General features: G+C 39.3%; 1 protein-coding gene across 1 annotated transcript in view; it reads left to right on the top strand.

The window, feature by feature from the left end:
- The window catches only part of tmem37 (transmembrane protein 37), a 32,232-nt gene extending 27,749 nt beyond the window's left edge, over positions 1–4,483 (top strand). The window contains exon 3 of the mRNA XM_072262122.1: positions 3,837–4,483. Coding sequence (XP_072118223.1) covers positions 3,837–4,403 — 567 coding nt within the window. The 3' untranslated portion in view covers positions 4,404–4,483. The remainder of the gene's footprint in view (positions 1–3,836) is intronic.
- The last annotated feature ends 8,328 nt before the right edge of the window (positions 4,484–12,811 follow it).

The following is a 12,811-nucleotide window of genomic DNA, read 5'->3' as shown; positions in this document are numbered from 1 at the left end:
CCACTGAGGTCAGACTAACTGGCCTATAGTTTCCTTTCTTCTGCCTTTCTTCCTTCTTGAAGAGTGAAGTGACATTTGCAATTTTCCAATCTTCCAGATCCATTCCAGAATCCAGTGATTCTTGAAAGATCATTACTAATACCTCCATGATCTCTTCCGTGGCCTCTTTCATAACTAAGGGTGTACACCACCTGGCCCAAGTGACTTATCTACCTTCTGATCTTTTAGTTTCCCAAGAACTGTCTCCTGAGTAATGGTAACTTCACACACTTCATGACCCCTGACAACTGGAACTTCCGCCATAGTACTAGTGTCTTTCAACGTAAAGGCTGATGCTAAATACTTATTCAGTTCCTCAGCCAATTCATTGTCTCCCATTACTACCTCTCCCGCATCGTTTTCCAGTGGTCTGATATCCACTCTCGCCTCTCTTTTACACTTCATGTATCTGAAACACTTTATGCCTCATTTGACCATCTTGTGCAGATCTACGAATCACAGACTCAGAATAGATAGCAAGTGTTTGGGACAAAAATGAGGAAAGTTTTCCATTTCCAGAGAATCGAGTACCTTGGATTTTTTTTTGTTAGGTTCCCAATACTGTTTTGTTGATTTCATTCAAGAAAGAATTCAGAAGGTATTTCAATATACAGAGAACCATAGTATAGCGTCATAGAAAAGTGCAGCACAGAAGTAAGCCTTTTAGTCCATCTAGTCCATGCTGAACCATTTAAGCTGCATACTCCCATTGACCTGCACCGGGACCATAGCCCTCCATACCCCTACCATTCATGTACCTACCCAAACTTCTCTTGAACGTTGAAATTTAGCTCGCATGCACCACTTACGCCAGCAGTTCATTTCACACTCTCACCACCCTCTGAAGTTTCCGCTCATGTTCCCCTTAAACATTTGACATTTCACCCTTAATCCATGACTTCTGATTGTAGTCCCACACAACCTCAGTGGAAAAAGCCTGCTTGCATTTAAAGTATCTATACCCCTCATAAATTTGTATGTTGCTATCATATCTTGTCTCAACCTTCTATGTTCCAAGGATTAAAGTCCTAATCTATTCAATCTTTCCACATAACTCAGGTCCTCCAGACCCAGCAACATCCTTATAAATTTCTCTGCATTCTTTCAACCTTATTTACATCTTCAAAATCTTTAAACTTCATATTTATTCTTTTCAGAATCTTGAATATTTTCAAAGCAAAAAACCTATCATCTTCATCTAACAAAGCGTGATCATTATCCACAAGACAGCAAGTTCAGCTGCAGTATAGATACATACAGCTTTATTTTTCAAAGAAATATGGCAATGAGCCAGTAAAGTAATTCACTTATGTCAGTTCCACATCCCTCAAACCAGCTCGAGGTTCAAATTCATTCTTACGTATAAGACCGTTTTCAGCAATGTGGAAACTTGATGGTCCTATCCATTTAAACCGGGTTCAGTAAGCAATATTTCCTCTGCTGTTCTTCTCAGTGTAACTTCACAGCTTACTAATTTACACAATGTTCCTGGTGTCTCAAATCATACCGCAAAATTTCAGAAAGCAATATTTATCATAGAAAGAATTTGAAAATGCACACACTTCTAATTTTATTTTTCAGCAATAATCACTATAACAAAGGTTTCTAGATAAAAGGTGCTAACTGGAAGCTCTTTTCCCAACAGAATAAACTGAGCTGTGTGTGTGTGCTTGTGGAAGAAATTCAAGGAAGTAATATGACCTGCTATTGTGCAGCATGTTATAACAAATTAGATCTGTCTTTGCGGGTTCGAGAACATCGATTTCACAAACTTCTGGTAATTGTTCCCCACCCCTCTCCTTCACCGTTCCCAACTTCCATTTCCCCCTCTCGCCTTATCTCTTCATCTGCTCATTACCTCCCTCTAGTGTCCTCCCCCTTCCCTTTAATCCACGGCCTTATGTCCTCTCCTATCAAATTCCCCCTTCTCCAGCCCCTCATCTCTTTCTTCAGCCGACCTCCCAGCTCATTACTTCATCCCTCCCCCTCTCCTGGTTTCACCTATCACCTACTACCTTGTACTTCTGCTTCCCGTCTCCCATCATCTTCTTCTGACATCACATTTCTTTTTCCAGTCCTGATGAAGGTTTCGGCCCAAAACATTTTGACAGTTTACACATCGCCATAGATGCTGTCTGGCCTGCTGAGTTCCTCCAGCATTTTGTGTGTATTACTAGGGTGTTATAACACACTTGAATGTGATACAAACTATAGCCCTTACTTAAGTATGCAATTCAGGTTTCCTCAGACTTGTCCAGGAACCACACAAGCCAAACCAAAATCCAGACCAGGACACACCCATTTTAAAAAAATAGCTATGTTATAATGTTCTTTCATTCCTAATTCATGTACCTCAGGCCTGGCTTTCTCTAATTATAATCCATCCTTGACTTCTCTCACTGCTATTTGCTGAGTATCCCAGTCCTATGGTTTGTTCAACATTTTGTCATTGAAGATGAATTTAAATGGATATCTAAAATCATAGAATGGATTTTCTTTTAAAGTCAACCATATAGCCCAGTCCATCATGGGTAATACCCTCCCCACCAATGAGCATATCTACATGAAATGGTGTCACAGGAAGGCAGCAGCTATCATCAGGGAACTTCACCACCCAGGACATGCTCTCTTCTCAATGTTGCCTTGGTACAGGAACCTCAGGACTCACACCACCAAGTTCAAGAAAACCTTTTGCCCCTCAGACAACAGGCTCTTGAACCAAAGGGGATAACTTTGATAATAACTGTACTTTGAATCTTTGAACTTCGCACATCACTTGTCCCATCACTGAAATGTTCCCACACCCTATGGACTCACTTTCAAGGACTCTTCATCTCATGTTCTCAATATTTAGTGCTTACTTGTTTATTACTACTTTTCTTTTTTTTCTTTTTGTATTTGCATAGCTTGTTGTCTTCTGCTCACTGGTGGAATGCCCAAGTTGGTGTTCATTGGTTCTATGATGGTCATTGGATTCATTGAGTATGTTCACAAGAAAATAAATCTCAGGGTTGTACATGATGCTGTGTGCTTTGATAATACATTTACTTTGAACTGTACCTCAGGTTTTTAGCTACTCTTTCCAGAGGGGCCATCTTATAGGTGGCCCATTTTCTCATCTATGAATTAACTGGGTGTCTGAAATAAAAAAAGAGTTTATTTCACTAACCATAATCCATTATCTGAGTGAGCACAAAATGTGTCAATATTCCCTGCTTAATATTGGCAGTTCAAGGAAACTTGATTGGCTTAAAGTCCAGATTTTATCTTTTAAATATGTAAATACATGTAAAAGATCATGTTTTCTCCCCCCATTGTTTTACCATCAAGGTTCAACTGCTTAATTGTATTGATTATCATAAGGGCTGCTTCTGTAACTGATTAGGGAGTGAATTACCACCGTGCAGTCTGGGACCACCACTACGATAAAAATTCTCCTAATTACGGTAATTGAAAGTAAAGATCGATGTGGAAAGCTGAATGAACTCTATTCTCATTGTGAAAGTGACAAGTAAAATTTAATTGAATGTGGATTCTGAAAATATGTCCTCCGGTAGGGTAATGTAATTGGTGGAAACGTACAGAATTCATAACCACTGATACTGGGTTAGGGTTCACATTGAGAGGTGGGTCTGACATGATGAGGGAATTGTGTAAAGGACTTTTAGCTTGCTTTGTGTTCAGTTTTTTGGTGGTCAATAAATGAGTTGCTGTGGCTTTTCTGAAACATAAAACGCCTCCACCGTTTTATTTGTAAAAACTTGCACTCCTTTAATAATGTGTACATTTCATCACAGGTTCAGAGCCTGCACAGGAAGACTGGAAGATCAATACTACATGTACTCATCAGGATTCTTATAATTCTCTGCACAGCAACAGTAGTGGTTCTATCCTCCATTTCTGTGTGCTACGGTCACTGGCTATTTGTAGACGGGAAGATATTTGGACTCTGGCATTTTTGCACTTTAGAATTTGACCAGAAGGCTGAGTGTACAGCTGATATCAGTGTTGCTAAGGTAGACGGCTTATACACTGGCCTAGTTTTCATACGGATTACTGTCACCCTTGCCGTGGTGGTGGCAATGTTTGGTTTGGAGATGCTACTCACTTCTCAGCTTTGCCAAGATGACTACACCAGACGCAAGTGGACCTTTGGCTCGGGACTGACTCTACTATCGTTTTGCATGATGTCTGTTGGCATGTTGACCTTTGCCGTTCTGTTATTGAACTATATTACATTCACTGGTTTAAGTTTAGCATTCTGGTGTGAATTCATTGCCACTTGCCTTTCGCTCCTCAGCAGTATTAGTGGTCTTCAAATTTACACGATCCCCTCAGCTAAAGATAATTCAGTAAATGTGTAATTGTTCTAATTTCCCTACTTCTGTAAAAATAAGCTTCCTTGTCTGTATATTTGAAACGTGAATAAAAGTGCAAGCTGTTATAGTATCTCTTGTGATATTGTTAACCTATCATTTTGCTTTATTTAAAAACCTACTCCAGTTTGTATTGTAATCTGGGCTTTTGTGTTTCTCCCTTTCTACAAGAAGTCAATAAATTTGATACAGATATTCTCCATCTTCTCGAGAGCATCACCACTACTGGGACATAGGCCACTGGAGTCCTCTGTTCTGGATCAATTTTTCAAGCTTATGCAAGTGTAGCCCTTCATGGTGAATCCTTCCTCTCCCATCGACAAGGTCTGTGGAGCTACTGTTCACATTTCCGTCGCTGTGGGTTGTTACAGGATGGAGTTGCTTGCCCCATGCCCAGCCCTCCTCCCTTGTCAGCTGGGCTTGGGACCATCCATGGCAGAGATGATTCCAATATTCAGACCCAAAAAAATTTTCCAGGTGAGATGTGGGGAAGTGTGTGGATTTGTCAAAAACTTTCCTGAAACATTGCAATTTTTGTTCTTTTAGAAGAACCCATTGGGTTGACAGTACTGCAGTAGAGCCAGGCAAGTGAGGAGAAAACATGAAGTTGGCATTGAAGTAATACTTGAAAATTCCAGGCATTTCCTTACCTAAAGAAAGTATCCTGGATATTTTTTGAGATTTTTGTCTTCAAAACAATACAACTACATAGTGCATTTCAAGACAAGTGTCCTTAACGAATTAATAATAGCACCATGGTTTACTACATTGTGCTTTTTTACCTTCATGGGATTTGGATGTGAAACGAAGACCGACTTTCTGGATGAAAGATTCCTGTTCTTTGACTGCAGGAGCTCTCGAGTAAAATTAATGTGGAAAGCCTTAAACCAAACCTTTTGGGGGTTGGTTTACAACATAAAATGTTCCCATGTTGACACTAAACTAACTGAATCACTGGGAAATTCTGGAAATGACTGATGGCTGGGGGAATTAGGAAAATGGATACTGATGCAGTACAGGTGCTGCTCTGAAGTTGTGTTGAGGCACGTCGTTGGGGTAGAACAGATTTTTTTTGCAGTAAGTTTCACTAAACAATACCTGTCATCTAGAAGTTTTAATTCTGACACTGAACAGAGACACTTTATCATCCTGTGCTGTCAATGCAGTATCTACTAAGGAGGCACCGAAAATTACCCCATATGATAACAATATTGCAGTCAACAGCTTGAGCCTTGCTATTCTGATGTGCTACGTAATGTCCTGCCAGCTCACTGCACTGCTAAAGTGCTATAATAAGTGATGTGGCGTTAAATAACTACTAAAGACATAGGAGCAGAATTAAGCCATTTGGCCCATCGAGTTTTCTCCAACGTTTCAACATGGCTGATCCATTTCCCTCTCAACCCCAATCTCCTGCCTTCTTCCCACAACCTTTTATGCCCTGGCTAATCAAGAATGTATCAACCTTCATCTAAAATGCACCCAGTGACCTGGCCCCCACAGATTCCACACCTTCTGACTAAGGATGCTCCTCCTCATCTCCATTCCACATGGACATCCCTCTATTTTAAGGCGATGTTCTCTGGGCTTAGACTCTCCCACCAAAGGAAATGTCCTTTAAGAAAGAATAACATGAAACTCTTTCATGGCTAAATCTGAAACATTGGGTTTAATATGAGTAGTTAAATAGTGTAGTTTGAAACCTATGCAAGAACAAATTTAATAAGATCTCTGACAACTATAGACAACTTGTCATTATACAGTAAAGATATTTTGTGTTATTCACATTCTCATAGATGCTCTTGATTTGATCACAAACATTTCACAATTAATAATACATGATATAAAGGAACCTTTAAGCATGAAATAATTATAATGAAAAGGACACAAATTACAGTTTAGCTTATGCAGTAACGAAAGGCTACAACAAATCAGCCCGATATCATCAAATTCAGTTTTACACAATGATTATTAAATGCAATAGATCACATTTAAATCTTTTACAATAATGCTGCACTCAACAAATAAATACTTCTGATTCAAATACATTCACAGAATATATTGAGATTTTTTAAAAATGGGGAATTAAGCAAGTAAAATATCATCACAAACCAAATATTTAAATGTTATGCATTTTATAAACTTCTTGTTTGAATGGCCTGAATGTTATTACTTTAGCAAAAGGGAGAAGTGGCTTTTAATAAAACCTATATGTCATACAAACTTGTTTTATTAAATATACTGAATAAGAGCAAACCAGTTTTTAAAAGAAACCTTTTTTCTATCATTAATTAAAAACAAAGAAATTGTAATACAAGTTGTTATTTGCACATCCCCATCTAGCTAGGATGAATTATAATCCAAACTGAATTAAAATGCCTTTATTAAAATTACTTCTTTGTATTTGTACCATTTTTAAATGATTTGTAAATCTGCATTGTTGTGAAACCACTTTTTTGTGCCTTCTCCGAATTGTATGTTCATTGTAAAATAAATTTCTGCGAAATCAGCTTTAGAATGATGCTGTTAAAAGTAGGCATGTAGTTTGCTGCCTTTCCAAATTTGGTTCAGATTTAAAAAGATAAAACCTTAACAACAGAACATTGATTTCAATTGCTATTCAATATTGTTCATCCTGCACTTTATATAATCATTTGTCAGCAATGAAAGAGGCTCTCCATAATGTTCAATTCTCTTTATTGAAGTTCATATTAAAATGCCTTTTGTATATCACGTCAGGATGGTTGTGCAACAACTTCTCAGACTAATAGATTTTAGACTATGGATATAATCTTGAGTTTATTTCAAACAATAACCTGTTAGCAGATACTTTATTGAATAATTTGCTGAAACAGGGTATTTAGACATTATGTTATGTCAGGGTAGCCTCCAACCTGACGGCATGAACATCAATTTCCCCAGCTTCCTGCAATTTTCCCATTTTTCCCCATATCCTTTTCTTTAAATCCTCTTTGGGCGCCTTCTTACCACTTCTCCTTACCTTCCTATCACCTCCCCCAGTGTCCTTTCTCCCATGGTCCACTCTCCTCTCCTATCAGATTCCTCCTTCTCCAGCCCTCTACCTTTGCCACCTATCACCTCCTAGATCCTTGCTTCATTCTCCCCACCCCCTCACCAACCTGGCTTCACCTATCACTTTCTAAGATTCTACTCTTTTCCCCAGCTGCACCCCCCATTGTCTTGTTCAGGCTTTTTGCCCCTTCCTTTCCAATCCAGATGAAAGGTCTTAGCCCCAAACGTCAACTGATTATTCATTTCCACAGATGCTGCCTAACCTGCTGAGCTTCTCCAGTATTTTGTGTGTATTGCTCTGGATTTCCAGCATCTCTGGAATCTCTTGCATTTAGACATTTGCATTATGTAGACAAACTGCTGTGCATTTTGGTTGCAAATATTTTTTTCAGCAGCAAGGGAAATGGAGGTATCTGAGACCTAAATGGTCAGGAGAATAACTCTAAAAATACCAAATAGACAAAATGTGAAATATAGTATGCAAGGACTGAAAGAAATTAAAATGTGTGAATTCAGTATGAAACTAAGAGATATGTATGGGGTTGGGGGAAAACAGTAGACTTTGAATCTGAAGAACAAAGGAATGAAATCATTAAAATAATGAATATTCTCAAAATTTCCCTCAATAACCCATAACCAAAGAAATGAAACTGCAGCTTATGTAATAGTTTTCAGCCCTAGTGAGATTAATAGTAATTAATACGTATTCTGTTTTTAACAAGATACGACAGATACAGAGTTCAAAGAGGTTCACAGGAATGATTCATAGAACTAAAAGGTTACTATATGAGGAGAGTTTGTGTTGGACCTGTAGTCACTGGAATTTAGAAGAATGTCGGGGTGAGATCTCATTGAAACCTATCAAATGTTGAAAGGCATTGTAGAGTGGAGGTGAGGAAGATGAGAGAATGTTTCCATTGCTGGGAGAGTCTAGGACCAGAGGGCACAGAATCCAAGTAGAGCGACGTCCATTTAGAACAGATGAGGAAGAATTTCCTTAGCCAAAGGGTAGTGAATCTGTGGAATTAATTGCCACAGGTGGCCGTAGAGGCCAAGTCACTGGGCGCATTTAAGGCGGAAGTTGATAGGTTCTTGATTAGTCAGGGTGTGAAAGGTTATGGGGATAAGGCAGGAGAATGGATCTGAGAGGGGAAAAGATCAGCCATGATGAAATGGCAGAGCAGAATTAATGGGCCGATTGGCCTAATTCTGCTCCTATATCTTATGGTCTTATACTAAATTAAAAAAAAGGCATCCATTAGTCTTGTGAGACCATGGATCTGCGCCTGGAAAGTCTTCACTCTCCAGGCCGCAGGCCTGGGCAAGGTTGTATGGAAGACCAGCAGTTGCCCATGCTGCAAGTCTCCCCTCTCCATAACACCAATGTTGTCCAAGGGAAGGGCATTAGGACCCATACAGCTTGGCACCGGTGTCGTCGCAGAGCAATGTGTGATTAAGTGCCTTGCTCAAGGACACAACACATTGCCTCGAACTCACGACCTTCAGGTCACCAGTCCAATGCCTTAACCACTTGGCTACATGCTCATACTAAATGTGAAATGGATTAAACTTTGTGCAACATGTTTAGTTCATTTGCCACAGAAGTATACCAACATCACTGGTGAGAAGGATGAAAAGATCCCAATTTTTCAAAGGTAAAGTGGAGTGTCATACTCAGAAACAACTAATTTGAACTTGCTGAATAGAAAGTGTTATGAGCTTTCCTGCTAATACTGAGATCTGTTCATTTAAATTTGAAGCAGCATTAGTTGCTTAGCCCAAACAGAATTCCTTTTGATTTTTGTATTTTTTTTGAGCATTTAATAATCGCAATTGTAGGTGAAAAATAAATTGACCGTTTATAAGTTTAATTTTAAGGTAATAAAGTAGGGTCTTATTGGCAACAAAGGACAAGTCACTAAAGTGAATAAGCCTTGTTGTGAAGGCCACACGGCACTTTGGGGATACAAATCTACATCTCTTATTGCTATACTGTTTGACAATTTGTACCAGCTTTCTTCACAAAGACCAATAACAAAAAAAACTATTTTTGATGGTCTACGTTTCAAAGGGGTGACAGGGTGGAGATGTGTCTCTATCAAATGAGTTATAAAGTGCTCCTTCCCTCCGCTAGCCTGCAGGTCAACCCTGGGCAAGGTGTGGTACCTGCTTAGCCCCCAAGCAGGGTCATGTGAAGCCATGGGAGCAGGTGGTGGATGGTCGTACAAGCAGCTGGTACATATCACAAGACCTAGTTATGTGGCCACTGACATCAGGCTGACAATCTCTGAAGAGCATTGATAACGCTTGGGGTCACCTGTCGGGTAAAGACACTGCCCAGAAGAAGGCGATGGCAAATAACTTCTGTTGAAAAAATTTGGTAAGAACAATCATAGCCATGTGAAGACCATGATCACCCATGTCATACGACACAGCACATAATGACGGAACATTTCAAAATCAAATCCTGAAGTTTTAAAACTGTGTAATGTAATTCTGTTGATCATTCAAAATACCCTTTTCTAGTTTGTTAATTGTTACTTGAATATTTGTGTAGGATAGTTTTAAATTTAGTCATATTAATATTAATTTTTTTCTCTCTATTTTCTCCCTTCATTTGCTGGTTCTTTGTGAAAATATGATGACAGTTAATACAGCTCCTTCCAGTAGCTTTATTCATGGCAGAATTGTAATAATGAGCACTGGAATGATAATTGTTAGTGGTGAAATCATAACTAAATCCTATGATGTTCTCAACATTTCCTCCTGCAAGCTCACAGTGGAGCTGCTGCTCTGTAAGTTTTACTGCAACACTGGCTGATATTTTTCTCTCGCCATTTCCACTCAATGTGTTGAAGCCACTTTGCTGATATAAACTAACTTTCCATGAGTAATTGAGCTAATAGGGAAGCTTCCAAATTGCGTTTTTTTTTGTGCAGAATTAATCTTTCAGTTAGCAATGAAATCCACGAAGAACAATGAAATCATTTTATATTATTTTGCTGAAACATTTTGCTCAATGGAGATGAGGAATTTCTTCTCAGACAGGAGGCCTGTGACTAGTGGTGTGCCTCAATGACCTGTGCTAGGACCATTGTTGTTTGTTGTCTATATCAATGATCTAGATAATAATGCGGTAAATTAGATCAGCAAGTTTGCTGATTACACTAAGATTGGAGGCGTTGTGGACAGCGAGGAAGGCTTTCAAAGCTTGCAGAGTGATCTGGATCAACTGGAAAAATGGGCCAGAAAATGGCAGATGGAATTTAATGCAGACAAGTCTGAGGTGTTGCATTTTGGAAGGACAAATCAAGGTAGGACATACACAGTAAATGGTAGGGCACTGAGGAGTGCGGAGGAACAAAGGGATAAGACCATAAGACAAAGGAGCAGAAGTAGGCCATTCAGCCCATCGAGTCTGCTCCACCATTTTATCATGAGCTGATCCATTCTCCTATTTAGTCCCACTCCCCGGCCTTCTTACCATAATCTTTGATGCCCTGGCTACTCAGCTACCTATCAATCTCTGCCTTAAATACACCCAATGACTTGGCCTCCACTGCTGCCCGTGGCAACAAATTCCATAGATTCACCACCCTCTGACTAAAAAAATTTCTTTGCATTTCTGTTCTGAATGGGCGCCCTTCAATCCTTAAGTCATGCCCTCTCGTACCAGACTCCCCCATCATGGGAAACAACTTTGCCACATCCATTCTGTCCATGCCTTTCAACATTCGAAATGTTTCTATGAGGTCTCCCCTCATTCTTCTAAACTCCAAGGAATACAGTCCAAGAGCAGACAAACGTTCCTCATATGTTAACCCTTTCATTCCCGGATCTGGGAGTTCAGATACATAATCCCTGAAAATGGCGTCACAGGTATTAAGTTAACTCTCAGACTGACCAAAACTGTACACGGTTCCCTTTGTGGCCTCTGCAACAAATTTATACAACTGTAACTGTAATTTTATACTCGACACCCTGACTGAAGGTCAGCATTTTAAATACCCTTTTCTCCACTGCCTACCGAAGTCACTTGCGACAAAATTAAAATGTGTGAAATCATTGCCAAACCAAGAAATGTGGATGGGGGTGGGGAAAGTAAGATGGTAAACTTTGAATCTAGAGTACAGAGGAATGAAATCATTAAAAGAACACGTATATTATCAAAATTCTCCTCAATAATCTCTACCCAAAGAAATGAAACTGCACTTTATGTGGTTGTTTAATAGTAATTATTATGTATTCTTTTGTCAACAAGATACCTAATGTGAAATGGACTGGACTTTGTGCAATGTGTTTAGTTCATTTACCACAGAAATATACTAACATCATTCAGTGAATTTTAATGACGAGAAGGATTACGAGGTCTCAGTTTTACAAAGGTAAAGTGGAGTGTCATATTCAGAAACAACTAACTTGAACTTGCAGTTATGAGATTTCCTTCTAATATTGAGGTCTGTTCATTTAAATTCAAAGCAGAATGTATCTTTGTTTAGCTCAATTAGAATCCCTTTTGTATATTTTTCCCTTTCAACTTAAACCTGTGCCCCTTAGCGCTGGACTCTCCTACGCTGTCACCGTCACCTTATCTACACCACTCCGAAGTTTAACCACTTTTATAAAGTTAACTCTCAGACTGACCAAAGCTGTTCATGGTATTCTGTGTGGCCTCTGCAACAGGTTTATACAACTGCAACATAATTTCCCAGTTTTCATACTCAATACCTTGACTGAAGGCCAACATTTTAAAAGCCTTTTTCACCACTGTATACTGACTTCACTTTCAACTAACTATGCAATTTTACTCTGAAGTCCATCTGTTCCATCACACTCCCTAGTGCCCTCCCATTTACAGAATAAGTGCTGTAGTGATTTGACTTTCCAGAATGCATCCGCTCACTCTTATCTGTATTGAAATCTATTTACCCGTCCTCGGCCAACGTCTCTAACTCAGCAAGTTCCCCTGTACTCCATGATGACCTTCTTCACTTTCAACAACACCACCTAATTGAGTCATCTGCTGACTCGCCAAAGAAGCCTTGTATACTTGTATAATTTAGATAAAAGATAAGTACAAGGGTTCTAACACCGACCCCTGCAATATATCACGTGACACCAGCCTCCATGCCAAGAAATAAACTGCAACCACCACCCTCAGTTTCCCATTTCCAAGCTAAATTGGAATCTATTTCATGAGCTCTCCCTGAATTCCATGGAACCTAGCCTTATAGACCAGCCTACCTTGCAGAAGACCTTACTAAAATGCAAACTATCCACTGCCCTTCCCTCATCTATCTTTTTATTTACCTCTTCAAAAAAACTCGAGGTTGATGACCTTCCATACTAACTCCTGCTAATCA

Source organism: Mobula birostris, chromosome 6 (assembly GCF_030028105.1).
Source record: "Mobula birostris isolate sMobBir1 chromosome 6, sMobBir1.hap1, whole genome shotgun sequence".
NCBI classification, from domain to species: domain Eukaryota; kingdom Metazoa; phylum Chordata; class Chondrichthyes; order Myliobatiformes; family Myliobatidae; genus Mobula; species Mobula birostris.
This window is presented reverse-complemented; position numbering and strand designations above follow the sequence as displayed.